The sequence below is a fragment of the Ambystoma mexicanum genome, chromosome 6q, assembly GCF_040938575.1.
Source record: "Ambystoma mexicanum isolate Mex_15411 chromosome 6q, UKY_AmexF1_1, whole genome shotgun sequence".
NCBI classification, from domain to species: domain Eukaryota; kingdom Metazoa; phylum Chordata; class Amphibia; order Caudata; family Ambystomatidae; genus Ambystoma; species Ambystoma mexicanum.
In genome coordinates, this window is record NC_090937.1 from 730,614,105 (window position 1) to 730,639,700 (window position 25,596).

Genomic DNA, 25,596 nt, shown 5'->3' on the forward strand with positions numbered 1-25,596 from the left:
ATTGAAGATCCTGCATTTACCATCGGCATTGACTTTACTGGGTGTGTGGCCATTCAGCAGAGGGAGTGTGGCTGTAGTTTTCTACGATCATAGCCGTTGGCTGTCTGGCTCTGTTGTATCGACCACCCTCGCAGTGATATTCAACTAGCACATAATTGGGGAATTCCTCAATTGTAGCGTACAAGGTGTAATGCAAGCTACGCTGCTCATTTTGAGTGTTAAAGACAAAAGTGAATATAAATTGCGAGAAACACATTATATTTACAACTTTTCCTGGAAGTGGTTCCCTTCCTAGCCCTCTTCTCTTTGGGGACCCCCAGGGATGAAACTGCGAAGTACAGCTATGCAAGATGACTGGAGCGCTCCGGAGTGTAATGGTTCATTTTTGGTTTCAATGGGAAAAGAAACCCCTCGGGTTCTGGAGGCCGAGGCTGAGGAAAGTTCTAGCCCGGGCAAGTAAGTCTTCACAAATCCAAGTATAAATCCACCCAGAGCCTTCACCGCATACACCTATGAGAATTCCAGAAACCGCCCAGTTACAACTGCCAAATACGCAAGCTTGGCAACGTGGGTTAGAATACACAATAACTACAAAAAAAATCCCCCAGAAAATCGAGGATCACTTTAGGAAAAAAAGGGCAAAAGGGCAAATGAGCTGAAAATCGCCCATTTGTGCAGGATCCTAGCTGGCATTCGGGTTTGGGAGACACCGTCTGTCCAGTTTCCAGTGCTCTCATTCTGGAAAGGGAATTCTATCCTGAAAGAGTTGACCCAGAAACCCAAGTTCGAGCCCCTGAAGTATCAAGTAATATCCAGGGAACCTTAAAGGAACCAGAGCCTGGCCCAAAAAATTCAGAAGAGTCAACACAGACCCAAATATCTCCTGGAAGGCAGGGGGGTCCACAGCCTAATGAAGCTACGCTCCCAGCACTCAACTTCGTCCTGAATTCTTTAGTCTCAGTTTTTGAGATATTAAAGGTGGAAGTCCAATCCCAAGTAGGGATTTTGTTGGAACTCGCAAAGGAAACTGCAAATCTAGACTCTTCCCTGTTGGGATGCAATAATGTTAATACCATCTTGGTCCCCGGACTGAGGGAGATGTGTCTGGAGGGAGTGAAGCAAGGCTTGGATCTGTCAGCAATCCAATCGAATCTTGTTGCAAGAAGGAAGGAGGATGAGACGAACAACGCCCTACTCCAGGAGATTTTGAAGAAAACACAATCCAAGTCCCTTGGTGCAGAGGCAGCAGGAGAGGGAGAGAAAGAGAGGATTCCAATCCGAACTTTGATGATACCCCCCCGTCAGAGTCAATATTGGAGGAATTTACATTAGTTATAGTGTTTGAAAGCTTAACAGAAGAAAATCCCAGCCCTCTGCAACTTGTTGATGAAGATCATATATGGGAGTCGGCCATACCTTTGCAAGAATCACAAGAGTCAGCCAATGGCCATTCATAATGTAAAAGGAAGGTTTGGAATAGAGAAGCAAGACGGAGGAGGAGGAACAAAGAATCCTCACTGATAATTGAAGATTAGGTCAAAACAAAGAAGCAAACAAATATCAAAGCGAAAAAAGGGGACAAAGATGTGCTCCTCAAATCACTTTTTTGAGATCGCCAACAGCTGCCAGCCCAGTGGAAGTGTCTAATTCAAGCTTGGAACCTACCTCTGGGAAGGACTTGAGTAGTAGTCGCCCCAAAGCAAGCCAACAGGCTAGAGAAGGCCAAAATAGAAAGACAAAAAAGATGTTGACAAAGAGAGTTCTCAGCAAGAAAAAAACTTAAATTACTAACATCAGCATAGGCCTCGAAACGGATTGGGAGGAGAAGAAGAATGGAAGTATGCCCAACCCAGTGACCAAAGCGGGTATGAATGAAACAACTATGGGGCAGAAGGACTTAAATAAATTGATTGGTGCAGCAAATCCTGGAGAGGAAAAAAAACCTGCCAACAAATTGCTCCAATTTTTCTGCCAAAAAGGTGTCCAGTGGGAGTACAAAGGTTACCTCTATGGAATCAGCGCTGGCAGTGGACGGAGGGAGCTTAAAAATAACCCCAATCTTTTTGAAAAAGCTGTGTAAGACCACAGAGAACATATCATGGCAAGGGAAATCTGTGTTGGAGATGAGAGTGAATGGTGGAGGAAAGTCCTCAGAAATGGGGGGACATCCCATTCAGCAAATTCTGCCAAAACAACCCTCACCTCAGCTGGGTGAACAGGACAGGTTTGAGGAGGGATTTGCCTCCAGCTTCGCAATGCCGAAATTATGGCTTAGCTCAAAGTTCAAGAATAATAACTACAAGTCTTTGAGCAGAGGGGTAATCCTCTCATATTTCAAGAAAATCACAAATCTGTACCTTTTAGATACACAGGACATTGAGTCAGTAAAGTTCCCCTATCGTCAGAATCCTTATATGGTGGAGTTAGGCCTCACCTCGCGAGAAGGCCAAAAGGCGATATTAGGGGCCTCAAAAGATTTTGAAAGACCTGGGATCTTGGTCTCCTCCACATTGTCGCTGGAAACCTCGACACAGAAATCTACAGCCCAAGGATGGACATCCAGGGCAAGGGAGGCCTCTGACAACAACGCAAGTCCAATTGATTCTCTGAGGAACCAAAGGGACAATGGAAAGATTCTTCAAGATAATGCTCTGTCTCTCCTCCCTGAGATTCTAACGCAAGTGCTGCTGAAACTGGGGGTTGGAAAGCAGTCTCTTTAGGCAGCCAGAATTGTTTATGCTGTGCTGGAACACGCAGGGTTCAAACACCTTTACATCAAAAAAAATAAGAGTGGATTTTTCAAGAAGTAGACGTCCTGCTTACAGGAAACATCGTTGGTGAATCCAATCGCAATTGAAGGCTACTCAATCCACACCCAATCAGCACTCCAAAAGGCCATGGGAAGACCATTGGCTGGCCTATAGATGGCATTTAAAAATACCTCGATTGGGGTCTCAAATGACATTTTCAACAATAGATTGGGTATCCAAGCATGTAGAGTAAGTTTGAAACAACACAACTCACACTTGGTGATCATTTTTATCAATGTGTATTGGAACCGCGCCTGCTCCAGCCTGTAGGATTTCCTAGAGGTCTTGTCGAAACTCCTGGAGGACGTTAAATTAACACACGAGGGAGCACAGATAATACTGGCTGGGGAACAGAACTCCCAGTGTGCTCCATTGTCGTAAAATTCTGCAAATAACATGCACGCAGAGAATCTCAGAGAAGGGGAGAATCTGGAGTTCCTCACGGGTTGGGGCCTAAAGGTCACAAATGGGTCAATCCCAGGGGATATCTCCCCCGCCCTACTTGGTATAGAGGCAATTCCACCTCGACTTTGGACTTCATTTTTATGTCATCAGAATCGTTTACACGAAAGGTCTCCCTGAACATCAGGCCAGAGGGTGGAAGCGATCATTGCCAGTTGTTGCTGACATTTGCTGATATTGCGGTCAGAATGCCGGATAGTCAAAAACAGCCCCATGTGAATTGGAAAGGGAAAGTCAGTCTCCTCAAATGTAAGAGAGATGGGGAAGCCCCAAATAGCAACCTGACAGCAATTCCAGACAATGTTCAGAAGGTGAATAGTTGCCCGGATAAATTTGTTAAATTCACCTGGTCATCACTCCCACCAAGTGTGGGCGGGTGGGAGGTGCAAACAGGTGCATCGCCATGCCTTTGATGAAGAAACAAGGCAGGCACAAACACTACTGGCTCAAAAATTAAGACAGCTTAGAAAATTGGTGCTGAGTGAGGAAGACTATCGGAGGGAACTATATCTGTCCTTGCAATATATACAATGGACAGAAAAATATTCCATCTACAACAGGATGGGGAACTGATGTTAAAATTGATTAATAACCAGGATTCCCGGAACTTCTGGTCAGTGATTAATCAACTGGAGGGAAATACTCACAGTAGTCAGTGCAATCTGGTGACGGAAAGAGGGTGGGTGGATTATTATTCTGGTGTCTTTAAGGACCCAATAAAATCGATTTTTTGTCCAGAGATGGATGCTGAATGGTGCCTTCCGTTGGATGAACAGAGCTTGAGAGAACTAATCTCTTAAATCCTCATCCTCAAGGGCAACAGGGCCAAATGGCCTAACATATCTGGGTTTGAAGAATAATCCAAACCTCTGGGCAAAGCTATTTTTTTGTCTAGAGGAAAAAATGTCCTTTATCATGGAAGACGGCTACCATGATCCCACTGTTCAAGGCGGGCAATCGGACCTTACCTATAAATTATCGTCCGATCGCACTCCTGGACATCGAGAGTAAGATATTCATGAGGATCCTTTTGGGCGAATGTGAGGACTGGGTACAGGAAGCAGGCATTTTGTCTAAACACCAAATGGGCTTTAGAAGGGGCCTTTCTACAGAATTAAATGGTTTGGTGCCAGGGCTGTCGAGGGGCTCCACTGTTATTCATCTTATACCTTGCAGACCTGGGTGAGTTTCGGGCATTGGCCAGCCTGGTGATCAATAGTTCTAAGATTAACTGGCTGGCCTATGCCCATGATGTGGTTTTATTAGACCACACTGCAGTCGGGTTACAGCGGCTGCTAATCAGATTTAGACACTCGCTCAAAAGGGTGACATTTGCACAATGGTTGTTGGGGGTGGGGGGGGGATCAGCTGTTACGGAGAATTCTCATAAATGGTTGATTTCCCTTACCTACTGAGTCCCTCAGCAGCTTTGCTGGATTTCTAGGATTCATTTTTTTCACCTGGTAAGAGTGTGAGGCTTTTTTCCCACTCTTACATGTGTTTTGCTATGTGTGTTTCTACTCTTTGTGTGATCTTGGGCACTGGAGCCTCACCTTCTCCAGGGCACCATATTTTCATGTGTGTTACACAGCACCTTCGGTGCAGTGACGCAGGGTTGTCTTTTAGACTTCACACCGGCTCCATTTTCTGGGGCTGACTACAGTCCCCCAGAAAAGGGTTAAGTTGCCATTAACTTTACCTTTGTCACTTTAAACCACAGACCCAGTACACCTCATCTTCCATGGAGTATTGGAAAGGGTTAGTTCTTATCGCTTTTTGTCTGTGCCTGTTGGGTCATTGTTTCGCTCTCCTTACATTAAGACTTGGCTGGTGGCAGTGGTATCTACCCTAACTGTTCTACCGCGATTATCTTACATAAACGTGGTCATGTTTTTGGCTATTATATTAGCCTCAAACATAAAATTGCTTGACCAAATACATTTTATTTTGGATCTGGCCGGGTTTATTCGCCATTTCTTTTTGTTAAAGTCTTTCTCGTGTTTTACTCTGCGCGCCAAACCAGGTTTGGTCCCTTTGTTCATCGCTTTTTCGTGGGCTTCCACACAGAAACCCTCCTTTAGGCACCTGAGAGTCTGGATAGACAGGATGTGAGGGAGGGGTTTTAGGACCCCTGCCACGGGTTCTCTTGGTAACCCAAGTCGCACTCCTGTGTGATTGGCTAAGGGGACTGGCCTTGCCAGGCCAGCCACCCTGCTATGTGATTGACAGCCAGGCTGTATGAATGGGGGAAAACTGCATAAAAAGCAGGTCTCTGGGACTGGAAGAGCAGAGTCGCCACTGGAAAAAAGAACCAACGAGGAACTGGAAGAAGAGGACCCCTACAACGACTGAACCGCCTGGTGAAGCCAAGCTGCAGGTCCAAATCTCCAGAATCCGACGACAGAGAAGATCCTCCAGGAAACCTCTTCCCTTGAGCTGGTGGGACCAACCAGTTCACGCAAACTGCAATCCAGGACCCCTCCTTTGGTCGAATTCGCTGTACAGAGCTACAGTGGGCCAGATAGCCAGGAAGGTCAGACCCTGCTTGGGTTTTAAGGAGCGCATCTTTTATTTGTTGCTTTGCTCTGTTGTTGGTTTCTTCATTGGGTAGTGCAGGACCCTCCAGTCTTCCTACTTCTGATCAGTCCAACAGTCGCTTCAGGAACCGTGAGCCTGCAGGAACTACCAGGAACTTCTGCCTCAGCTACAGCTCCCTCTCCGTTTTAAGGTACTGTGCAAATCTGGTTGTGCGTTTCGTTCATCCGCGGTGAAAGTGTTGGAAATATTTCTCCAATCCAAGGTCTTGTCCTTCCCTTCCCTTCTCCTTGAACTAACTTTTCTACCAACCAACCTCGTCTGGAAACTTGCCAAGAACTTTACCGCAAACTACCCTGAACTGTATTATCTTGAGCAAAAGACTTTTGAACCATTGACTTTGGCCCTAAGACTTTACTATCTGATTTTATCATTGTAGTCTCTCTTGTTCACTTGCCCTGAGCACTTACCTGTTGGTGTCGATCAATTTCTGTTAACCTTTGTCTTTCCCTCCCTTTTAAATTGCTGGAGTGCCATTTTGCTCCCACTTCATTTTGTGAGCTTAACTTGTCTGGAATTTAAGGGAAGTGGTGTGGTGTATTAAGAGTGATTTTTAGACTGCTTATAATAGTGTAATGTTATACAACTGAAGAGTGAAATAAATGTTTATTCTTTTACTTAAAAACCTTGAGTCAGTGATTGCCTGAATCATGGTAATTACTGTCCTTTGTCTAACTATTTGATACTGCTCACTTACTCTTGAGATAAGTCTGGCTGCTCTGCTACTGCTACCACTTTAACTGTGTAGTACAGGCTTGTACCAAAGGTGAAATTGTACTGTCACTTGTAGTCTTAATTGTGTGTGGTGTTCCCAAAGGTTACTGCATATAATTCTGCCTAACATCAGCCAGTACCAAGAGTGGTAGAGGTGATCTATCTGGGTTACAAAGTTTATGCTTCTCCTTCCATCTCTAAAGTGGAAGCTGACATTAGGAATAAGCTGATACAGCTAGTTCCCCAGATGAAAAAGGTACTAGGAACATTCTGTAAGTTCTCGATTCTTCCTTTGATAAACTTCTATTCTGCCAAGGTGGTTCTCGTACTGTTGTATGGACTTGAAGCTAATCCTTCCCTATGGAATGTGGATTGGCAGCAGCTGGAAGGTCTAATTTGGAAAAGGGTCCTTGATCTACCCCCAGTTTGAGGTTCGAATTGGGCTTACGTTCACTGAAGGCCCTGGTGGGCTGGAGATTAAGCTCTCTCCTTCGTCCTATCATCATGGCCATGGAGGGCTCGCTGTACTCCAATATTAAACATCATTTGGACAATCAGAGAGTTCCACCATCCTCTCTGGACTAGAAGCAAAGGTTGAAGAAGGGTTATCTTGGGCAAATACAAATCAGGAAACACTGATTGATAATCCAGGAAAAGCAAAGAAAGCCTTGGAACAGATGGATTGGTCAGAAAAGATTGACTATATGCGATCATTGGTTCCAGTCAATCTGTTTCAGAAAGTTGTTAAAAAAACAGGGGTCTCTAGCCAGATATCTAGTAAAGATATCTAGTAAAGCCATTTTGCACAAAAGGGGCTTGGAGCAGTCTGCAATTGCCTTGTGTAGAGGCTGCTAATCCAGCTAACCAATCTCTCCACCATTTGTTAGATTGTGAAGGTACATGGCCTATAAGAGGTCTATTGTTGGGCAGGTTTGGGGTGGGAAATGAGAAACATCTGGAGGGCATGTTCTGGGACAGACTTGTGGCGGGTCATGAAGTAGCACTGACAGTCGCAGTGGTTCAAGTTCTGGAGAAGACAAATATCATACTCTAGGACTTTATTTACTATGTATGAGGTCAAGGAGTATTGGGTCATCTGGTTATGGCGCAACCTCTTTAAAGGGGTTTTTCAGTTTCCCCCTCTTAAATTAATTGGCTTAAGTTTTGTTTTTCTGTCTTCCTCCCTCCATCCTTGTTTCACAATGGGGTAGTCTCAGTGAAGAGACGAGCAGTTGTACCCTTAGGGGGATACTACGTTGTTTAAGGGGAAAAAGACCCCCAAATGTCCATCTTCTGGTTTCCTTATTCTTTCTCCCCTTTTCCGGTTATACTTGTTGAACTGCCTCCTTACTCTATCCCTGTGTGCATCTCTGTGTATTTCTGTATATTATTGTGTTTTAGCATGCATTTTTGTGTTTAATTCTTTATTATTGTATTTTACGACACTACATCATGTACATGTTTTATAGGTTCTATTGTAATTGATTGAACAGTATGTAGGTTCTGTGATTTTGGATTGTAAAAGTTGTTTTTTACCATATACAATGAAAAAAAGATTCTGGGTTTGGACACTAGGTTTAGGGGCTGGAAAAACGTTGAAGAGCACCTTTTCAAACTTGATAAAACTTCTGAGGAGAGGACTGTTGGTGGACCCATGGGGTGCAGCCCAAGCCAGTTCACGTTTGGTTATTTGACTCAATATGTAGCCATTGTATCGTCATTGGCAAAATGGGCTGGTCCCAACAAGTACTGTATCTTTGTGGTCGCAGGATGCTAAGAGTTTTCTTGGGTCCCCACTTAATTTCATGGTGTTCTCCGTGGCTGTAGCTGCTATGCCCTGCGTCATGGCATCCTTGAAAGTCACATTTTCCTGACACAACCTGGCCACTTCTAGCTGTAATGCTTGGAGTTCATCATGCAGGACTTACATTGCTTCCATCTTGGGGCTGATAGGTAGGTGTCTTAATCTGTCAACTTGTGCTTCCCTCCTGCGCCGATCTTTAGGGCGGAGGATTTCCTTCTGATGTTGTCCAGGCTGAGGGTTCCGGTGCCAGGATAGAATGAGTGAGGCAGAGAACAAGGCACCAACTGATTCCCGGCTAAGAGCAACGCAAAGCAAGAGGAACTTTACTTCCCTACAGCCTCCCAGTATTTGCATAGAGCGAGTGCAAGCACTCAACTGGGAGGCAAGGGTTGTAGTGCTGGAGTTGCAGCAAGCAATGTCCAACTTGAAGTAGTGTAATGACCAGGCGAGTAGCTAAGGCAGAACAGGTTAGAAGGTGAATCAAGGTCAGTTGTAGGCAGGCAGTAGACAGGACTGGGCTGATCATAACTAGAAGGCAGGCTAAATTGTGAAAATCTGCTAGCAGATGGTGAAATTAGACTTGATGCAAGCCAGAGGAAACAAAGGCGGAAAAGCAGGCACGGCGAGGCAGAAGTAGGCAGAGAGCAGGATGGGCAAGTAACAGGCAGAGAGCGTAGGCAAAGGATAGGACTGGACTGGGAGCAGGCAAGGACAAGACAGAATGTAGGCAGAGGGGAGTTGTGGACTAGAAGAAAGCTGACAAACTAGACAGGGTAATAGTAGCCCTGAGGCAGGGAGTACTGGAGTAGAGTAAGTAGGCAAAGTAATCTGTTCAGCGAAGACTCAGCATTCATTCCCAGAAGTGAGGTTTAAATAGGGACGCCGCCACCAGAACGAGGTTCTGGATGGTGGCGTCCTTTGCCATGGCAATGGGGACACTCAATTGCCATACCCATGCAGGAGTGTGGCCACGCGCTCCCGGAGCACAGGTATGTTTGGTGCAAGATGGTGGCGCCCAGTCTGGCCGAAATGTGCCATGCAGGAGTGCTGCAGGTTGCCCGCCATTACCAACCAGCTGCCACTTCCTGTGGCCCGCAGACTGTGCAACAAGTGAGTCCGGTGCAATGGTGGAGCATGCTAGCCGCTCATGACACTCGGGGAAGAAGGCGTTCATGTCTTTTCCTACCTGGACAACTGGCTACTCTGAGCATGCTCCGCAGACTAGTCCTCAGCGCATCTGTTCCGTACGTGCAGCCTGTTGCACATTTTGGGCTTCTCCCTAAACTTTAAGAAGTTTCATGTTTCGTCTTTTTGATTCCTTTTTCCTTTTCCTTTTTGATTCCTTTGATTTATCAGAACGGTCACGGACACTTGCCTAGTCAGGGTGTTCCTGCCTTAGGACCTAGTGATGATCCTCTCCAAGATGGTTCATGTCCTCCAGTTGTAACGAGGAGTTTCGTCTTCATGCGTTTGCTTAGACTCCAAGCCCTGTGCATTCTTGTTGTGCCGTAGGTTCAGCTGTGCATGAGGTTGCTCTAGTGGCATCTCAGTTGTCGGTGGTCTCAGTTTCGGGGTGGCACTTCACACTTTCTGCAGGTTTCGGCAAGGGTGTTGTGAGACTGAACATGGTGGTTCCATGAGACTGGTGTATACACCGATTTCTTTTCTATCTACGGTACGGGGCAGAAATGTGCTCATCCTGATGGACAAACCAGTTGTGATGCGCTTCCTCAACACTCAATGTGGTGCCAGGTCCTTGCCTCTGTGCAGAGAAGCAATAAGACTGGTTCTGGGCTCGAGAACGATGTGTCTCTGATGGTGACTAATCTAGCTGGGATCAAGAATGCCATTATGGATCCCTTGAGTTGACCAAATTCAGCCTCCCATGAGTTGGAGCTCTGTCAAGAAGTTCTGGAGGAGATTTCCCCCCAATGAGGGACTCCTCAGGTGGACATCTTAGCTTTCGGTCTGAACAGAAACTGCTGGAATTTCCTCGACGGGGATCTTTGGGGGACAAACAGACGGTCAAATGGATGCTCAACTTCCTCTTTGCATTCCTGCCGATCCCAGTCATCCCGCTGGTTCTTGGAGGCTATGCCTGTTCAGGTCCACATTGATTTTGATCACTCCAGATTGGTCCTGGAGGCTGTGATACCCAGAGTTGCTGGACATGTCAGTTGCAGGGAGCGGTTTGTTCTCCCAGTCAGAAATTTGGTGGGTGATCCATCCAAACCTCAGCAGCCTGTACCTTCATGCCTGGCTGCTGAGAGGCTGACATATAAGGAGTGGGATTTGTTGGATGACGTCCTAGACCTGCTTCTCTCTGCTCGGAGGCCTGCCACAATGTCCATTTATGCTTTTAGCTGGCATACGTTTTCGTCCTAGTGCGGGAAGAGGAATCTGTATCCTTTTACTTGTCCCACATTTCCGGTCTGTGTCTCTGCTTTCACTGGCCCAATGGGCCTGCAGATGGACACTGTGAAAGGGTACCTTGCTACAATTTCAGTTTTCAAGAGGACCCCTCAACAGGGCTTGTTCCTTCACTATCTCCTGTTTTGCCATTTTTGCAGTGTTTGTGCAGCCAGTTTCCCCCAGTTTGTTGTTTCAGCATAGGATTTAAAGTTAGTGTTGACATTTCTTATGGTTGCTCTTTTTGAACCCTTAGGTTTCTCACCCCTAAGGTGATTTTCCTGGTTGCCATCACTTCTGCTGGGTGGTTGAGTGAGCTCCAGGCGTTGTCTGTTAAAGGGAAAGTGCGCTCAAAAATGTTATTGTCCCCAGTGTTCGTGCATGTGTTTTTCAGCATACTGTGATTGATCGTAAAAAATGTCCTTTGCATCTTAACCTTAGTTTTCCTCACTTTTAGAAATGCGAAAACAACGGGTTGGGTGCAGCCATCTTGTGCTAATCCTATCTGTTGCTGCATCGCCCTAAGTTCAAGTGCCCTTGTGGCAGTAAATCATATTACCTGCCCCTGAAGCTGACATCACTATTCCAAACGATATGCTCCACCTATTTTCATGACGTTAGTGGGCAGCGTAGCCAAACAAGCCCAGTCATCACCCGCGTCATTACGTAGGTTAGCGCAGATCCCGGAAGATCAACACACACATCCTCTAACAGCGCTTTCCAAATTGGATTTGCAAACAATCTATTTAAAGAAAACATCAGTAATCTGCAATTTCGCATAACAAAGAACGCTCCAAAAACCACATTATCCTGATCCACTGATTGCAATCAACAACCAATTGCTCTGTGTCCTTAGGCTAGAGTGGCAAAAAGTTATAATGACGCACATGGTGTTCCTTTCAGGAAAAGATGTGTATTCAACATGCCTTCAATCGCAATGCTTTGGCATCAGCTTCTGGCTACACCATAAACGCTGGCACCGCCAAAGGGCATATCTGTCCCGGTCTATTGTTTCACATGATGGTGATGCTGGACGATGCGTTTAGGCGTATCTGCCATTGTTGGTTGAAGAAGCCATCCCACGGTAGCTGGACACTATGGAATTTGCAAAATGGTACACTATATCTGTGTAGATAACAGAATAAAAATATATTTTAGTAGCCGTTCTTTATTCAAATGTATCCATTTACCCTGTAATTCAGCACCGTATGAAACCGAATAACGAACACAAACCACACATGAATGAATACACACAGACAACGTGGGAGAGTATTTTAGACTACGATGTGCATGAAAGGTTCGCTCTGTGAAATTGGTATAGCTCCCAATGGTATGGAGAAACCGATGCAGAAATGGAACAACAGACAGATGGCATTATAACGGAACTGGGAATATTATCTATCGAAAACGAACCAAGTTCCCTTGGAAAATGTTCTGCCCCCGACACATCCAATTATGCCACATTGATAGCACACCCTGATTTTCCATGGGACTAAGTGGTTTAGATATCACTAGTCTGCATACAGGTTGTGGTTGCTCGTCGTCGTCGATGAATAATCGCCACAATATGCTCCAACTAACAACCCAACAATGTAAGTAACCAATACCATACAGATAGGATGTAGAGTCAACGGCTACCCCTTTTATAGACGCACAGGAGGTGCACCTAAAATACAGTGAGACTAGATATGCATGTGCTAGCCCAAAGATCACAGGGAGGTAGAAGTGTAATACAACAAAGTTTAATTGATAACTAAAGGTATATTTAAAATAGGCATGAGCCTATATAACACAAGTAATATAGAACACAAGCGTATACACGGGGTACATTTGTGTGGGTTAGTAGCAAACAAAAGTGCAATTTCATGTACTGCTGAATGAATAGCAGCAAGTAATCATTGTCGACACATATAATTGGTGTTTCTAGTTCGGATAAAGGTGGAACGCAACAGGTATTGCGATGTAAAGGCAGGTTTTCTGAAGGTACCGAACTGTCGTCAGGACATTGATAGTAATACGAAGGTAGACAACTGATGAAGGAGCTTGGTTCACCTAAAGGGTTTAAAAATGAAACAAAGGTGTTTTAAAATGTGATCATAGCCTTGACAACTAAGGAAAGGAAGACACTGTAGTAGGTGACCTACCTAAGTCATTCAGGTGGCATCTTCAAATGCAAAAGAATTAATGAAGAAAGCTGCCGTGGGTACAAGCAGGGATGTCTATTGGATACAGCAGTAGCTGGTATCTAGTGAGACAGAGAGGCTGAGTGTTAGCCATGAAGTAGGAACTAAATTTCTATCATGTTAAGTGCCTGGAGCAGAGTGCCTACCTGACATTGTAAGGTGGCGTCTTGGAATCAAGCCCATCTGTATTGCAGGCGGTTCGCTGAAAGGGTGCTAGAGTCCTCAGTCGTAAGGCTTTCAGCAGGTCAAGGATTCGAAGTGCCTAGGTATGTGGCACATAAAGTCAGGAGAGACAGGACCTAAAAATGGATTGAGGAGAAAGGCGTTGTCAGTTTAATTATGGGTTAATGATAATGCCTAGTGGTGGTGATGAAACAGTGGTGTAAACCAGTTAAATCACAAGTAGTGGTTACAATAAGTGCGGTCACATCGTAGGGGTGTGGTTGGCTAGCGGCTGGCCTTGGGAATTGCACACGGGACGGCTTAATGGGTGGTGGAGCCCGGAAGAACGGACGCCCCAAATGGGGAATGCGGAATCATGCAGTACAGGGCATTAATAAAAGGCTGTGTCCATGACTATCTGTTAATAGAAAACACCATTTTGATAACTGTGTCCATTTGGATTTTAAACGTGCTGTGGAAAAATCACCCAAACTAGTGAAATTGAAGTCGAGATCTTTAGCAAATTCCTCAGTAAATTGCATTGAAGCTTCTGTCTCTGTTAGTTCAGGTTGTGATATTTGCACACGAATTGGAGAAACGGGTACCATTGAATATTTCTTGGGTGAAACATTTTTATCAGGTGTAGATTGTGTCAAGGGGTCTGCAAGGAATTGTATTTGGTTTCATCTTGTCGAGTTGTCACCTGGTAGCAATGGTCCATGGACACTTTGTAGGGGTCGCTTGTCACATTCCATTCAGTTACCGGCCTTTAGGAATAAGCATCACTAGTCTGCTTATTGACTGCATCAAGCTACGCCTCAAATAGTAGTTGCTCCATTGTGAAACCTGTTTGGCAAGCAACATCTTTGGTTTAATTTGTTGTCTTTGTCTTTCTACTTCTTTTCCTTCTGGGCCTCTAAGAGATGTGTTGAAAAGCATGCTCAATATTTAGCACACAAACCACACGTACGACTTTAAAAACAAAAACATTCTATGAATAAAACACCAGTCTAAACACTTCTGCAAAACAAACTTGTTTGTTTGTTACCCTTGTTTTCTTGATTTTCTTTGAAACCGTGGGATTGTCTTCTGGTGCATGTGCCTCCTCTTCTAATTCAACAGCTTGTGTACATTCCTTGAATAGAATATTCATTAAAAAAAATAAAAAGTCCATCATACTGGAAATTAAAATCTTTCTTCACACAGAGCACTTAAACATATACCCTCAAACAGTGTACGTTATTTAGGCATAATATACGTTTCAGATTTCACCTGATAACCTTCTGAAATGACGCATGTACTTGATCAAAGATCACTGTGGAAAACATACTGACTGTAATGTTGCCCTCAAACTTTTTATAATATATTCTGCATTAGGAAGGAAGTGTAACGTTAGAACCGAAACCAGAAAAGTTTGAAACAGTGCACGGTTACATGCATTTCACTCTCTAACAATACCCTTTGTAGGATTTACTTTCATTCTTGCAAGGGAACTGTAAGTACGCATACCTCATACTCTGGACCGGTTGCAATGGAGGAAGTGATTGTAGTCTAAGTTCCAGCATCCCGCTGTAACACAGTACTTGTTTTAGTAGGGATGAAAACAGCGAAATGGAACTGAGACAATCAGATGCAGACAGTGGTACATGTTGGGGATAATTCACATAAATGGCTGATTTCCCTTACCTAATGAGTCCCTCAGCAGCTTTGCTGGATTTCTAGGGTTTATGTTCTTCACCTGGTAGGAGTGTGAGCCTTTTTCCCACTCTTACATGTGTTTTGCTGTGTGTGTTTTCACTTTTTGTGTGATCTTGGGCACTGGAGCCTCACCTACTCCATGGCCTCATATTTTTCATGTGTGTTACACAGCACATTCAGTGCAGTGACACAGGGTTGTCTTTGAGACTTCCCCCTGACTCCATTTTTCTGGGGCTGACTACTGTCCCCCAGAAAAGGTAAAGTTGCTATTAACTTTGATAGTCACTTTAAACCACAGACCAATACACCACATCTTACATGAAGTATTGGAAATGGTTAATTCTTATCCCTTTTTGTCTGTGTCTCTTGGAGCATTGTTTCGCTCCCTTTACACTAAGACTTGGCTGGTGTCAGTGATAACTACCCTATTTTTCGTACCACGGTTATGTTATATAAACAAGGTATTGTTTTAGGCTATTATATTAGCCTCGAACATAAACCCGCTTGACCATATATATATATATTACGGTTCCGGCTGGGTTTATTCGCCATTTCTTTTTGTAAATGTCTTTCTTGTGTTTTACTCTGCGTGCCAAACCAGGTTTGGTCCCTTTGTTCTCCGTCTTTTCGCAGGCTTCTGCACAGATGCCCTCCTTAAGGCACCTGAAAGTCTGGGTTGGCAGGGTGTGAGGGAGGGGTCTTAGGACCCCTGCCATGGGTTCCCTTGGTAACCTAAGTTGCACTCCTGTTTGGTTGGCTGGGTGACTGTCCTTGCCAGGACAGCCACCCTGCTGTGTGATTGACAGCCAGCCTGTATGAATGGGGGAAAACTGCATAAAAAGCAGGTCGCTGGGACTGGAAAGGCAGAGTCGCCACTGGAACGAAAGAACCAACGAGGAGCTGACGGAAGAGGACCCCTACCACAGCTGAAGGGCCCGGTGAAGCCCTGCTGCAGGTCCAAATCTTCAGAATCCGATGACAGAGAAGATCCTCCAGGAAACTTCTTCCCTTGAGTTGGTGGGACCAACCAGTTCGCACAAACTGCAAGCCAGGACCCCTCCTCTGGTCGAATTTGCTGTACAGAGCTTCAGTAGGCCAGATAGCCAGGAAGGTCAGACCCAGCTTGGGTTTTAAGGAGCGCACCTTTTATTCGTTGCTTTGCTCTGCTGCTGGTTTCTTCCCTGGGTAGTGCAGGACCCTCCAGTCTTCCTACTTCTTGTCAGTCCGTCAGTCCCTTCAGGAACCGTGAGCCTGCAGGAACTACCAGGAACGTCCGCCTCAGCTACAGCTCCCTCTCTGTTTTAAGGTAATGTGCAAATCCGGTTGTTCGTTTCGTTCAGCCGCGGTGAAAGTGTTTGAAATCTTTCTCCAATCCGAGGGTTCCTTCTAATCTCTTTGAACTAACTTTTCTGCCTACCAACCTCGTCCGGAATCCGTGGCACGAACTTTACTGCGAACTACCCTGAACTGTATTATCTTGAGCAAAAGACTTTTGACCTGTTGACTTTAGCGCTAAGCCTTTTCTATCTGATTTTATCATTGTAGTTCCTATTGCTCACTTGCCTGTTGGTGTGGTTCAATTTCTATTAACTTTGTTTTTCCCTCCCTTTTAAATTGCTGGAGTGCCATTTTGCTCCCACTTCATTTTGTGAGCTTAACTTATCTGGAATTTAAGGGAAGTTGTGTGGTGTATTAAGAGTGTGATTTTTAACTTGCTTATATTAGTGTAATGTTATACAACTGAAGAGTGAAATAAATGTATATTCTTTTACTTGAAAACCTTGAGTCAGTGTTTGCGGGAATCATAATAATTGCTGTCTTTTGTGTAACTATCTGATACTGCTCACTTACTCTTGAGATAAGTCTGGCTGCTCAACCATCGCTACCACTTTAACTGTGTAGTACAGGCTTGTACAAAAGGTGAATTTGTACTGTCACTTGTAGTCTTAATTGTGGGTGGTGTTCCCAACGGGTACTGCATATAATTCTGCCTAACAGTACATATAGAGAGACATCCATACATTCCATTTAGTGTAAATAACCGATAGCACACATAAACATTTTCATTTTATTTGAAATTCCAAGCGTAACACATTCTCATAGAGGACAAGTACAATAAAATTACTTGAATAGGCAAGTGAACGTGGTGTTGACTCCGGCAAAAAAAAAAATTGATGCCGAATTTTGCTCCTTCATTCAGTGCATTGTCATAAAGTGGTACAAGGGGAAAATGAAAGTTGTATTAGATATGATGGCAGATCCAACACTCGAGAATATCACTTTCTGCATGTCGGTAGGACTCAACATTGGGACACTGGACGTGTCAATGGTTTCGTCACTGTTAGGGAGAATTCTCTGTATAGGCTAATTTCCCAAACCTAGTGAGTCCCCCAGCAGCTTTGCTGGATTTTTGGGGTTTATTTTTTTCCCCTGCTAAGAGTGAGACTCTTTTTCTCCCACTCTTAGGCATGATTTGAGAATGTCCTTTGACTTTGTAATGTGTTTTATGGGCTATGGGGTCTTTTACTCCATAGGGATTCATGTGTTTTTGGTATGTGTGTTACACAGCACCCTCAGTGCAGTAACACAGGGGTGTCCTAGTGACCCCCAAACATAGACTCCATACCCTGGGACTGACTACTGTCTCCCAGGGCATGTAAAGTCACCATTGACTTTACTAGTCTTAAATTGTGAACAGAACCAGTACAAACCATCATTTTGTGGAAGTACTGGTAGGGGTAATTAGATTGCCCATGGGTCTGTTTTTTCGAGGGGGCACTGTGCAGAGTTTCTGGCTGGTGGCAGTGGTTACCACGCGAAATATTCCACCAGAATATTTCCTATGGGTTTTTCCCATTCATTTTAAACGCACCACTTTTTTGGTGCAATGTTAAAGATACCGCCGGGTTATTTATTTAATATTTATTCCACGGTTGGGTCTTTTTGCCAGGACTCAGTTTTAAAATGGCGTTTGTATTCGCCTCTGTAACTCCAACCCAAGTCGAGCCCTTTGTTCCACTTTTGGCGGGCTTCTGCACAGAAGCCTCCAAAAGTGGTGCCACTCTGTCTGGGTCTACAGGATGTGTGGGAGGGGGGAATAGGCACCTTGGACTGAGTTGCCTCGGCAACTGAAGTCGCACTCTTGTGTGATTGGCCCAGTTGTGAGCCACCCGGCTCACCACTTAGCATGTTTGAGTGACAGCTAGGACTGGTGAATGGGGGTTTTCTGCATAAAAGCAGGGCTTTGGGGACTGGAACTTCAGAAGTCGCCACAGGACCTAAAGAATCCAAAGAGGGAGAAGCTGAGCCGACCTGCAACAACACCACCACCGGTGGAGCCCTGTTGAACCGCCTCACCACTTCCCGACGACAGAGAAGATCTTCATCCTGGAGAGTCTTCTTCCTTTGAACTGGTGGGGTTAACCAGTTCGCCCTCTTTTCGCCTTCCTGGATCGTCTCGTGGTCGAATCGCCCGTGCCAAGCACTCTTGGGCACATTCCGCCTTGCTCTCTCCAAGAGTGGGCCTGGCCTATGAACATTCTTGCTCTGCCTTTGCTGACTTGCTGTGGTTCTTTTAAAAGTGTTGGTATTGTGTGCTTTTCTAATTCTGCCTTTTCCCTCCTTTTTTAAATAATTATTGGAGTTCCATCTTGGTTAAGCGCTCACCTCTGTATTTGATAATAAGTGGTGTTCTTTCCCTAAGACTTGTCGAATAATTAATCAGGGAGGTGTGTATATTTCTAATGACTGTGTTTGAACTTGCTTGACATATTAGTGCCAGTGTATTTTTACAAGTGTGTTTTTAAATAAATAATTATATACTTTTATACCAAAGCTCTGGTCAATGTTTGCTTGTGCTACTGTATTTTTGTACCTAATGTGTATACTCTATATACTGCCTAACTCTTCTTGAGAGAAGTCTGACTGCTCAGCCACAGCTACCAGTTAAATCTGGGTGGTACAGACTGCTACCAATTGGGTTTACTGCCAACACCTGTAGTCTTAAACTTTTTGCAGTGGTCCCTAAGGGAACTGCACAGGTTTCTGCCTAACAGTCACTTGTGGGGGGGGTCTGTGCTTCCATCATTGTGCTCTACAAAAAAAAGGCACTTTTTAAGTAAATATACACCGAAAGCTCCAATCCGTTCATGAAGTTAACTTTTCAGTACCCTACCCTAATTAGATCGAGGGATCATTGATAACATTTATTTATGAAGGCCATCGTCCTACATAACAACAAACACAGGTAATTCATCATGCAAGACTCACCTGAGGCAGCGTGTGCATACATTTGGTTGGAATTGCATTTGGAAGTCATTTACAAAGAATTTTGGGTCAACAATTTCTTGTGTACTTGGATTGTTTGTACATATCATCGGTAAAGTGCCAGCTGCAGATGCGGAATAGATTGGCCCTCACGTCCTTCAAGACATTCTGTGCTCTACTTTCAATCTCGTCCACAGGCAAACCACAATATTTAACCCATCTTCTTATTAAATCAATATCCTGAGGGAATGTATGCAGGACTGTACCCAGACCTTTTGCATGGCTCATAGAAGGGCAACTGAAAACCATACAAGCAGGCATTCTTGAAAGGTCTGTGAGATCTGTATGAAAAAATATAAATAATTATTAAAAAAGAATACTGTATGCATGTGATTGATTGAATTATATCACAGCTTTCTATGCATTATTTGTTTTAGTCAAAGAAGGAAAACCTGTTTAACCTTGTCGAATGAACACAGTGATTACTGTCTTACAGAAATGATTGGTATACCGCAAATCGTAAAGTGTTACCCGCCCGTTATATGTACTGTCATGCATCAAAAGGAAACATGCTTACAAACATGGACCACGAAAGATTCCATTCTATTACAATGGACATTAATGCAATGTGCTATTTTTCGAGATCAACATACTTGAAACATTAGACAACGTTGATGTAACGCTCACCTGAATCCCTCGGAGGCGCAGGTCCGGGCTGGGAGATTTCAGTGTCTTCTAGGGTCACGCGCAGGCCTCTGGTAACACCTTGGATGAGCCCTCTCCTCACCGTAATTTTGACCTGGAGGGTGAGGTGTCTGCAAGTAGGAGAACAAGGGGTTAATGTATGTCTGGTTGGCCAATCTGACTTTCCCCTTTCTGGACTCCCCACGTTACTCGTAGACTGAATGTGCTCACCTTAGATAGGTAAAAGCGGAGCTCTCCATCCTGCGTCTGTGCAGGGGCGCTAATGCCAGTTGCTTCACTGGTTAATAGCCCAGCCTCTTGATTGCAGAGGATGAAGTCGGGGAGCAAGGCCGTCGTTAGCCGCACGAACGGTAATTGCTTGAATATGGTGTTTTATGTATATGTCCCCTTAAATGTCTCTTGCCTTTGCAGGTCCGGTATGGAGATAAGGTAAGCGAGAAGAATGCCGGAGCTCGTGAAGGCACGTAAGCAAAAGAATGTTATTCGAAGTTAAATGCACTTCTTAATGTCTCTTTTCCCTTTTTCAGGTAGCCGTAGCAGCCGGCGTTGGAGATGGACGCCGAGGTACGTGTCGGAGTATGGGCAAGCAGATTACAGCTAGAAGGCACGTGAGTAGTGATGGCGTACAGTGCCCCTAATGATGTCCTCCTTGTTTTTGCAGGTGCGGTTAAACAGCGCTTGGCGGAGATTGAGGCGTACGTGGCACAGGTAAGCTAAATTATCACGGAGGTTCACTAACCAATGTTCTTTGTTTCCGCAGGGTTGCCGGAGTATGAAGAGTGCGGTACGCAGCCTCGGAATGCACCGATGGACGAGGCAAGTGCAGCGCTGGTTTTGCCTTGTCCTAACCTGGTGTCCTTGTTCTCTTTCAGACGCTGCTGAAGACTGAAGACTGGTTTTCCGGGAGGTAAGACTGAAGATTTCTTGTTCACAGATGCAGAAGCTGAAGATTCTCTGGAGCTGACACGGTGAGCGTCCTGCTGCTAGTGCAGAATAACGCGAAGCACGTTGCACTGATTGGGTGTGGTTTAAATAGGCCACTGGAGTGCTTAGGTGTCTCCTTCCACAGCCTCGCCCAGGCAAGAAAGAAGTTCCAGCTTCCAGAACAGTTCCAGTATCCAGTCCCAGGGAGTGGTGCTGGCCACACCCAGAAGGTAAAGTATTTCCAGCCAGGAATGGATGAGGATATCATCCTACAGGTAAGTGAGCAGCATGGTCTGCAGCAGGTAGGTCCACCCAAGCACCATTCCTCTCAATATGAGCCCGGCGCTTCCTGTGCCGGGACTGGGTTCCCTTATGAGCCTGGCGCCACTGGCGCCAGGACAAGGTCCAAAAGGCCCCTGTGGACCGGCTGGTGCCTGGAATGGAAGTTGTGACCCTGCTTCCAAGGATGTTGGGCTGGATCTGACTCCTTGGAGGCAGCGGTCATGACAGTTGAAGTCATTGAGATAAATGAACATTACAATACTAGGTACATTAGATGGAAATAGAAAATAAAATTGATCAGCAATCAATGAATATAGAGAAGTAAATAGGTGACCTACCCTTACTTGGACGATCAAACAAACTGATTCAGCAAGCAGGGGAGCAAGTATCCAGGGAACAAGTAGCACGATAAAGAGATACCTTGCAGAGCTCAGAGATGTTCTCTTGTAAAATGTCAAGCTATTCATAAAGGAATAGAAAAGTGGGAGTGTATGTGAATGTGTGACGTGTTTTTTGCAGGGTCTTGAAGAGGGGAGCCTGGAGACACTGGGTCTGGGGAGGCCATGAGAACAATGGTCACCATGCAGAAGAACCCTTTTTGAAGTGTATATGGTGTTTGGCACCTTGGCTGTTCACACCCCCCCCCCCCAGGCCCCTTGTGAGTGCATGGCCACAGGTGCGAACTGCCATTGATACTGAAGGGGGAATGCATGGCCATGAGGCGAGTGCAAAAGGCCCGGAACACTGCTGAAGGGAGACACACATGTGGATTGCAGGGGCAGGTTCTTGAAGAGGGGGAGCCTGGAGACACTGGGTCTGGGGAGGCAATGAGAACAATAATCACCGTGCAAAAGAAGAACCCTTTTGAAGTGCACATGGTGTTTAGCACCTTGGCCGTTCACACACACCCAGTTCGAGAGTGGGGTGTAATGGAGTGGGGATGGATTTATGCGGATGAGGTGAGCGTAAAAGTGCACCAACCGTTCTTTTGTGTGCCTCCTAAACGAGTGAGCGTGTCCTTGAAACAACTATTCGTATATGCTCATTTATATTTTATTTAGTTTGGTGATGTTGATGGATTAAAAAAAACGGCAAATTGTATACTTGAGGTTGCAGCACAGTGTGTGAAAATCCCCTGCACTGTCTGCTGTCACTGCGGAATTTGGACCAAATGGCTCTGACGACACAGGGGCGTATTACTCGTCGGACGCGGCATCCAAGCCTACCATAAAGCCACCATGTAAACGAACGGTAGGCCACCAGCCTGTTCCACCTGTGGAAGAGAAACATACGTACTGTAATTGAATGAACCTGATAAGTGTACCCCCCTTACTTGAAAATGTATTCTGAATTATACGGCATAGTTGCCCTTACAAATGTTACTTAGTGGATAAATGAACTTGGGCTTTGAAGTCTAGACACATTAAAAAAGTGAACACCCATTCAATTCATAACAGTTTGGGTCACAGATAAATATTGTTTTTTAGTTGTAAGTGAAAGCCACGTAAGCGATAACACTCTGATTTCCAAAAAGTGAGAGAAATATATTCAATTTGCAGACTAAATTCATTTGTCAGTGATCGATCAAAATTTCTACAATGTAGGAGACAAACATGAAATGTTAGTCGTCTCATTGGTCAAAATGACATCACACCTAGAGTACGCTTACTCGTTAATTGGATTGCGATCTGTTGTGCAAGGTTTGTGCATAAGCACCACCATAATCCTCAACACGGACCTTGTGAGGCAGGCTGCCCTGAAGTCATGCAGCTCGGAAATGCATAGCGGTGGTGTGTCTTCTTCTTATATGTAAGCCAAGCATCCAGAGTTTTCTTTGCAGCAGAAGTTCTCCACCTCGTTTGGCATGACCCTGCAACGATTGCAGATACACCAGGTGGAAACGTCTTCCATGCGGCTAGGCTCAGGCTCATGATCCAGTGATTCATCTTCCCAGCTATCGTTCGATTCCCATTGTTTCTGCATATTTCTCTTTAATTACTCCCTCCTCGGAATACACTGGCTCGTACTGGTAGGGCTTTATTGTTGCCATTATACTACACATTTTTAAATAAAACTCAAGTAATGATTGAAATCAATAGTAATGCTAGTGTAAGTATCTGTTCGCAGGTGCTTCGTGCTAAGAAGATAGCTAAACCAGGCAGAAATGAGTCACAAGCGATCCAAAAAAAAGACAGTGAAACGATTGAAAAAGTAACTCTGATGTTGTCCGATGAGAAGGGGTCTGTTTATACTTATTAGGGAAAGAGGCATACAGCCATTTCCATGGTGACACGTCAATAGCTTGCGCACAGAGAACCTTGACACAAGACTTGCATTGGCGTTTTGAAAAGGGACGTAAGCGTCTAGTGATGTCAGCTTCCGGGGCGGGTGATATGATTTACTGCCGCGAGGGCACTTGAACTTAGGGCGATGCAGCAACAGATACGATAGCACAAGATAGCCACGCCCAACCCGTTTGTTTTGGCATGTGTAAAAGTGAGGAAAACTAAGGTAAAATGCATAGGAAGGTTTTTTACTATCGATCACAGTATGCAAAAACCACATGGCCGAACGATCGGGATAACATATTTGAGCGCACTTTCCCTTTAAACCTCCATATTTAGTGTTCTCTAACGAGAAGGTGATGCAGAAAGTGAGCCATCCTTCCTTCTAGAGGTAGTCTCCGATTTCCATCTCTCTCGGAAGGTCCATCTTCCTATAATTTTCCTTCTGCCTGATCCTTCCAAGGCCGAAGAGCACTTCTATTGGCTGGGCCTGCTGCAGGCTCTCAGCTGCTCAGCCTTTCAGATGATGAATGTCAGGAAAGATGACTAGCTTTTTGTTGGTTCTGTTGGTGGCCTTAGAGACCCTGTCAAGATGGCTGATCAACTGCATCTCGGAATGCTATAATGTGGCTGGTAAAGATCGTCACTGAGAGTCTCAAAACACATTCGACCAGAGGACTTGCCTACCCCATCTGCCTTGCAGGGAGGAGTCCCTGTTATGGACATTTGCCAGGCGGCTACGTGAGCCTCGCTGCACACGTTTGCCAAACATTACTGCTTGGATTCCCAATCAGTGCAGGATGGTCGCTTTGGTCAAGCAGCCCTCTCGAGCTTTCTGGTCCAGGTGGTGTCCTGCCCTCATCCAAATGGAAGTACTGCTTTGGCAGTGTATCATAGATGAGATCCATGAGAGGAGGGAATTAATTAGAAGAACAAACAGCTTAACTCTCTGTAATGTTCTTTCTAATGGATGTTCCTTCCATGGATTCCTCTTTGCTCTGCAAGTATGCCACACTTGGCAGATTTCTAGTGCACCTTCCAGTTCTGTGGTCCCTCTGCATCAGGGTGCTAGCAGAAAAGGGTGAAACTAAAATTACAGGGTGCGGCCCCTCAATAAAAGCTGCCCAGGCATGTCCAGTGCTAAGTGCGTAGAGGCGTCGCCCAGAGCTGATGTGGATCTGCGTTGCACCCCCTGGTGGCAAAAATTATTCGGAACAGCAGTTGCAGTGGTAGATGAGGAATCCGTGAGAGGAACATCCATCCAAACATTTTTACAGAGAAGTAAGTAATTTTTCGTTTCATAATTTCACAAAAGGTGGCCCCCTTTTTTGTATTCTTCTTGACCTAAGTACTGTACGCTTTCAATGCTAAATGGGATATTTTTTACATTTTGTTTTTTCTTTCAGGTATAACCGACCAGGGCTTATACAGAGTGGTGGGGGTCAGCTCAAAGGTCCAGAGGCTTCTCAGTTTATTGATAGGTATGCTTTTATTTTATCATTAGTAGCCCTTGGTTATGTCACCATTGCACTCTTATTTTACATCTGTATTTCATTGCATGGCATTGTTACTATTGTCTCTTTCTAATAGATTCCTTCCTCTCACGGATTCTTCATCTATGATATTCTATTTCCAACGCAGCTGAGCTTCAGAAACCGTTCCACCACCAGGGGGTGTAGCGTGGCTCAGCGCTTTCTCAGGCAAGACATGTCAGGGCTAGTATGCATTGATGAACCTCACATACCATGACCTCAGTCCCTTTTTTCTGTACACTGTCTTCACTTCAAGAACACTAATTTGGGTTTTGTGAACATGCCTGCTCTCATGAAGGGCTCTGACTTCAAGCCCTTCACTTACTGTGGACAACAAATGTCAGTTTAAGCCCACACAGGAACTGCCTTTATGGTTTGGGGGAGGAGTGCTAACCCCAATAATGTGGGTCATGTCAGTCGATGCATTCGAAGGCTCTCTGGGAATGGGCAGCAAAGCTGTACACCTTTTTTCATAGGAAAAAGGGGGTAAGATCTTGTTTGAGGTCAAAGGGTCCAAAGCAGAGGTGTGAAGCAGCGGTCTGAAGACTGGTCTCTTGCCCAAAAGGAGAAGACTCATCACAGCAAGAGGTCATGTTCATTGAGCAGTTCCCCTTGGCCAGACTTCTTACTCTATGAAGTAGAGGAGTCCCCTCTCCAGGCACACCCAGGAAGCAGCTCCGTAGGTACAGTTTCCCACACAATACTCACCCCAGCGGAATGGGAGGCTTTCAAGTTGAAAGTGTTTGATGTCTTCAGTAAGATTGT

The 25,596-nt window shown here is 45.0% G+C and overlaps 1 protein-coding gene across 2 annotated transcripts in view; it reads left to right on the forward strand.

The window, feature by feature from the left end:
- ARHGAP10 (Rho GTPase activating protein 10) overlaps positions 1-25,596 on the forward strand; it is a 2,208,119-nt gene that overhangs the window by 1,338,751 nt on the left and 843,772 nt on the right. For both annotated transcript variants that reach the window (XM_069631250.1, XM_069631251.1), the window contains one exon: positions 24,706-24,780. In XM_069631250.1, the coding sequence (XP_069487351.1) occupies positions 24,706-24,780 (75 nt within the window). The remainder of the gene's footprint in view (positions 1-24,705; positions 24,781-25,596) is intronic.